General features: G+C 58.2%; 1 protein-coding gene across 1 annotated transcript in view; it reads left to right on the plus strand.

Annotated features, from left to right (window-relative positions):
• CUX1 (cut like homeobox 1) overlaps positions 1 to 6,000 on the plus strand; it is a 250,607-nt gene that overhangs the window by 236,977 nt on the left and 7,630 nt on the right. The window contains exons 15-19 of the mRNA XM_035900513.1: positions 824 to 960; positions 1,422 to 1,488; positions 2,722 to 2,834; positions 3,520 to 3,636; positions 5,922 to 6,000. Coding sequence (XP_035756406.1) covers positions 824 to 960; positions 1,422 to 1,488; positions 2,722 to 2,834; positions 3,520 to 3,636; positions 5,922 to 6,000 — 513 coding nt within the window. The remainder of the gene's footprint in view (positions 1 to 823; positions 961 to 1,421; positions 1,489 to 2,721; positions 2,835 to 3,519; positions 3,637 to 5,921) is intronic.

Genomic DNA, 6,000 nt, shown 5'->3' on the forward strand with positions numbered 1-6,000 from the left:
CTCGCTGTAGCCGTGTTTTGGCCCTGTCTCTCCGTTGTTTCACATCTGGGCTGGGGTTATGCGAGGGGAACGAGAAGCTTTTGTTTTGCTCCTGGAGCATTCCAGTGAGCGCCTGTTGTGGTTTAGGGCGTGGGTTTTACTCTGGGGGGGCAACTGGAAAAAGGGCTTATTTGTCAAAAATTGGCTGAGCGGGGATGCCGGGGGCTGCACGGCCTCACCCAGCACCTGGGGGCAGGATCGGTCCCACCTGAGCCCCTCCTGGGAGATGTCCTTCACCCCGCTCCAACCCCCCTGCAGCACCGTCTGCCCTGTGCGTGCCCATCCCAGTGCCCATGGCCGGGGATGTGCTGCCCGGAGCCCACCTCCATCGTGCCTTTGCTGTACAGACCAGACCTGGAGATCGGTTCATGGGCTCAGCTCCCCTTATCCCTCCTCAGGTTCCGCCCCCAGGATGCTGCCAGGTACCCCTGGGGCACCAGAAATATTTTACTGATGCATTTGAAGCAGCTGTGCCGGTGCAAGCAGCTGCCCACTCGCGTTGCCTCCAGCGCTGGGATGTGGCACTGGTCCTGCCTGGGGGGTGGCTGCCTGCCCGGGGCTTCGCCGAGGGGGGCTGGACCCCTGCTTGCTTCTGCCTGGAGCAGAGCAGGGATGGCTGGTGTTGTCCCTCCTGCTGCCCCCAGAAATAAGGAGAAAAGAGGGTTGCTGCCTGTGAGTTGGTGTCGGTGCTCCAGGTGGGGATTTCTCAGCTTTTCAATGTCCCCTTGGCAAAGTCTGGGGGTTTGGGCCACCCCTGGGTGACAGCCCTGGCTCTGTTTTCCAGTGCGCTGTGCGGAGCTGCAGATCCAGCTGACAGAGGCGGTGTCCACGCTGGCTGGCCAGAAGGAGCTGATCGCCAAGCTGGAGCACGACCTCAGCACCATCCAGGCCTTGTCCGCCGTGCATCGCCCGGATGCAGAGGTAACCCCGACCCATGGTGCTCAGCCCCCGGCAGCAGGCAGGGACCACTCAAAATGTCCCCGGGGGTTGACTGTCACTGATGCAGGGGCCAACAGCAGGTGTGAGGGTTGTTTTATTACCTCTTCTTTTTTTTCTTCTTTTTTTCCCCTCCCTTTTCTTTCTTTCTCACCCAGCAGAGGGTTGTGTCGTGCCCATGCAATGGGATGGTGCTGGCATGGGAGGGGTAGTGGTGTTGGCATCCAGGGACGATCCTCCTTCCCGGGGAAAGGATGGGATCTGAGGGCTGAGTTCCAGCCTCTCCATGTTGTCTCAGGCTTGGTCCTTGCAGAGCACCTGTTGGCAGCAATGTGTCCCACAGGGCTGTGGGTGCCAGGGCGGTAGCAGGACCCAGAAGGGGGTTGCTTTGACCGGGCACCTTTGGTGGGTGGGAAACACTTAATCCCTCTGCCTCTGCTGCCCAGGGTGCGGCCGTCCCCAGCCTGGAGAAGATACCTGAGCCCATCAAGGAGGCCACGGCGCTGTTTTATGGTGAGAGGTGGGGGCAAAGCCGGGGCCATGCCGCACACTGAGGTGCTGATGGGTGCTATGGGCAGGGTGGTCACCTCCAGGGACGGTGGCACGAGGATGCTGCTAAGCAGGCGCAGACATCACCTGCTCAGAGCGTCCTAGACTGGGACCAGTGATGGGTTTCCATGCTTGGCAGGGTTTGCTGGTCCTCTGGCTGCTCCCGAGACAGTGCAGTGGGCACGTGCCAGCCCTGACCCCATGCCGAGCCAGTGAACCCAGGCTGAACCAAACACCCTGCGCTTCAACTCCTGCTCTTCCCACACCAAACCCCCTCCAGAGCCAGCGAGCTGAACATTTCCTTTACGTTGGCTCCTGCGCTGAGGCCTGCAGGAGAAAATGAATCAAACAAATGATGACACTTGGCTCCTCTGGAAGAAACCCCACTTCCTTTCCTTTTTTTCTTTTTTTTTTTTTTTTGTTGTTTTCTGTTTTGAAATGTTTTGAAAACACACAATAAACAAGATCACAGCAACAGTCCCACCAAGCCAAACAACCTGCAGCCACCCATCCTGCGCTATGAATAGCTCCTCTGTGCAACCGGTTGAGTCACGACCTCGGGGACATATTTCTCCTTGGCCAAGGATGCCTCCCACTGCCGCTGGGAAGGCAGAGCGGGGAGGGATGGCTGCAGCCCCCCGGGCACCTGCAGGGCCCCATCGTGGGGGGCAGCGGTGGGGGGCACCCACAAAATAGGGGTCCTGGGCACGGCAAGCGGGCGATGGCTGCGGGTGAGCAGCCCCTGCTTTGCTGGGGTGGCTGAAAGAGGAGAGCGTATAAAATGGGGGTGACTGTTTTGCAAGGAGGGGAAGGGGAGGGATGAGTACATGGATGGAGGGGCCGGTTGTGGCGCTGGGTCTTTTGGTAGGGCTGCGGCTGCTGCTGGGGGGGGTGGAATCTGGCAGGGGCTGGCAGGGTTGGGATCATGGGAAGGCAGCCACGGCTTGCACCAAACAATGCAATTTGTCTTCCTTAGCGAGTGGACCTGTCCTTTCCCAGGGTAAGTCCCAAAAAATGAAAAAAAAAAACCCATAAAAACTAGTCCATGTCATAATAGCCGTGCACAGGAGTTGGTCTGCCTGGGTGCCCCTGAGGTCCCACAGTGTTGGAGGGGGGACCCTGAGCAAGCCCGGCTTGCTGTGGGGTGGATGGTGGGCATCCGCTGCATTGTCCCTCATGCCAAGCGTTTGTCCGCAGGTCACCCGCCGTCCCCAGGCACCGTGTTCCCTGAGGGGCAGGTGGACTCACTCCTCTCCATCATCTCCAGCCAGAGGGAACGCTTCCGGGCCAGGAACCAGGAGCTGGAGGGGGTATGTGGGGTGGGGAGGGTGGCTGTGCGAGGGCTGCAGGACCTGCAGCCTGGAGCTGGCTGCTTTACTGACCTGCGGGGAATTTATTATCAGCACAACACAGGCAGCAAGAGAAAAATATATTCTGCTGTAGGCAGGACCAAAGCCTCCCCCAGCCCATCGGTGTTGCTCCGATTCAAGGACAGGTCCAAATCCCTGTTGCCTTGCAGGTGTGCTTGGCCGTCTGGCACAGCATTCAGGGGTGCTACATAAAAAGCACATAGGGAATGCGGTTTGGGGTAAAAACTCAATAGCTCTGCAAATTGAAATTCTCTGACCAGGTACCTTCGGGTGAGAAAGGCTCAAAATGAGCTCTTCAAAGCGGGCGGGTTGGCTTTGCAGGTCCCGTGGGGGCCAGGTCCCAGCCCAAAGCCACCCGCAGGCACCTTGGCTGCCCCAGCCCATGCTCAGCCATGGAGGGACCGGGTTTGTTAACGGTTCAGGGCTGGGGGCCCTGTTCAGCAGCAGCTGGGACAATTTTAATTTGGGAGCAATTTTAATTCAACGCCGGGGGATTTTAATTACTGAGAGGGGACTGAACCCCAGCTGGGTTGGCACCAGCCAACCCCTTTCTGCCGCCCACCCAGTTAGATCCCGGCCTCCCCCCGGCCTCGCTGCTAACGGCCCCCTTGCTCCCCCCGTGCAGGAGAACCGCATGATGCAGCACACGGTGCACGCCCTGCAGAGCGAGCTGGACAACCTGAGAGCCGACAACATCAAGCTCTATGAGAAGATCAAGTTCCTCCAGAGCTACCCGGGCCGGGTGAGTGGCTGGGGGGGCTCCAGCCGGGCTCACACGGACAGACAGACCCCAAACATAGACCATTGGCCTCCGTGTGCAAGAGCGATTGCACGCAATTGCACGTTACCCACAGGCACCTTGCATGAAAGTTGGGAAATGGGAGCTAACTGGGGTGAAGGGGGGTGCAGTGCTCCACCTAGAGGAGCAGGTACCCAGCCCTTTTAACCATGCTGAAGGGTGTCTGACATCTTTGATGCCAGAAGCTCAAATTTCCTTCCTGAAAAAGCTGCTACAAACCCCTTTGATGCTCACTGCTGGCAGCGTGATGCTCCAGCAGGCAAATCCTGGCTGCTCCTGCCCGACCAGGCAGCAAGTGGTTAAATTGGGATCTCCTGCAATAAATCCCTGCAGTCATAGCCTGAAAAATAATTCAGCCTCTCATACCTATGCTCATTCCCCGCTGCCCTGAATTTCTTGTGCCCAGCAGAGAGAGCTGCTCGGCTTCCCGCTCTCCTGGGCAGCCAGAGCCCCTTCCCAAAAGAGCAGAAACCAGCCCAAAGCCATCCCAGTAATTCCAGGAGGAGGCTGGGGAGCAGCATCAGAGCTTGCTGGAGCCTGCCCTCCTTGTGCCATGTCCCTTAGGGGGTTTCATCCCTGGCAATCCCTGGGGCTTTTGCAAGCAGGTCAGGCTGCCACTGGGGCTCTTTCAATTGCCACCACTTCCCCGCTCGCCGCTGGGCTATCGTGACTTCAGGCTTTCCTAATAACCATAAAAGTGACAACAACTGGGGAGGGGACATCGGTTTGAGCACTGGCTCCTCACCCTGCCTGCCCTGCCATCCGCCCCCGAAGCTGCTGCCTTTCTGCCCTGGCTGGACTGAGTCCGTTTTATTGATGGATATTTTAATAGCGTTTGGGGATGGGAAACTCCTACAGCTGTGAAGGACCTTATTTGGTTCTTTTATTTATGTCTCAGTGATGACGCTGGGTCAGCCCCTCTGACATTTTTGCCCATTTCTCCCGTGGAAGATCATATCCATGTTTATCTGCTGCCACAAGGCAACCCCTGAATGCCATTCACATGATCTAAAGAGCAAAAGCCTTCGATGCAGCAGCACGGGGGATTGCATAATTCAGCACCTAATCGGGCATGTGACACGTTAAAAATAATCATCAAAGATCATTCAATAAGGCCAGGCTATAGTGGATTCATCGCCCCTAAATTGGGAGCTGGTCTCATTGCTGGCTCCTTGCTGCGCGGTGACCCGTGGATCGTATTGCGGTGCGTAAGGGCATATTTGCTAAAGGTCTGCGTACAGCGGGGTGTGCCCACGGTGAAACGGAGCCACTGGCCAGCACCCTGGGGTGGCTGGGCAGGACAACCAGCAGCACACAGTAACGGGTCCAGAAAGACCGTGGCAAATGTCAGCATCACCGTGCTGGCGGGGCAGAGCTGGAGAAGGCACGGTGCTGGGGGGAGAGATGGATTCGCACCGGAGCCCTTGAGCGGGGATGGGCAGCCCACATAGCGGGGAGCCAGGGCTCACACCGGGCTGCGACCGTGCCTGCTGACAGCACACGCTGTTTCCAGGCTGGGTTTGGGTAGGAACGATGTGGAATCTGCCGTTCCCGTGACCTGCAGAGGTAGCGCTGGGGAAGGGGGGAGCAGGGATGTGCAGGCTGGGCGAGCATCCTCGGGGCTCGCTGCTGCCCTTCATCCAGCACCGCCTGCGAGGCTGCTCCAGGGGAGCCCCTGTCCCAGGAGGAGTTCAAAGCCCAGCATGTCTGAACCATCTGCATCTTTCACTTCTTGCAAGGAGTGACCTTCATTTTACTTGCCCTTTGCCCGGCTAACAATAGCCGTATGCTTAAACAATTATTTCCTCCTCCTAAACCGGTGTCTCCTCCTACCTGGCCCAGCAGCAAAGGAATTCAGGGTGGGATTTGCACTAGCCCAGGCATTTCCAGGTGAGCTCTCTGCGGTGACACAGATGACTATTTTCTTGGAAAGGGTAAAAAAAATAGGGGCGCATGGGTGGAGTCCCCATGGAGGAAAGGACTTTGTTACAAAGCCCCTCCTGTGCTTCTCCTTTTTGAAGGTGGCGGATCCTGTCAGCCCCGTGGGTCAGCTCTGGGCTGTGCTGCTCCATCCCTGGGGCTCCTGACTTCCAAATGAGCAGCTCAGGGGGGCTGGGGGGCTCTGGCCCCGTGCTGGGTGTCTGTGCACCCATGCACCGGGGGGATAAGTACAGGCAGCCTTGGAGCACCGGCGACGGCTGGCTCTCACCTTGCCTTTGCTCCCGCAGGGCGGCAGCAGGGATGACACCGAGCAGCGCTACTCCTCCCAGTACGAAGAGCGCCTGGACCCCTTCTCTTCCTTCAGCA

This window comes from Egretta garzetta, unplaced genomic scaffold (genome assembly GCF_000687185.1).
Source record: "Egretta garzetta isolate BGI_Z169 unplaced genomic scaffold, ASM68718v1 scaffold108, whole genome shotgun sequence".
Taxonomy (NCBI): Eukaryota; Metazoa; Chordata; class Aves; order Pelecaniformes; family Ardeidae; genus Egretta; species Egretta garzetta.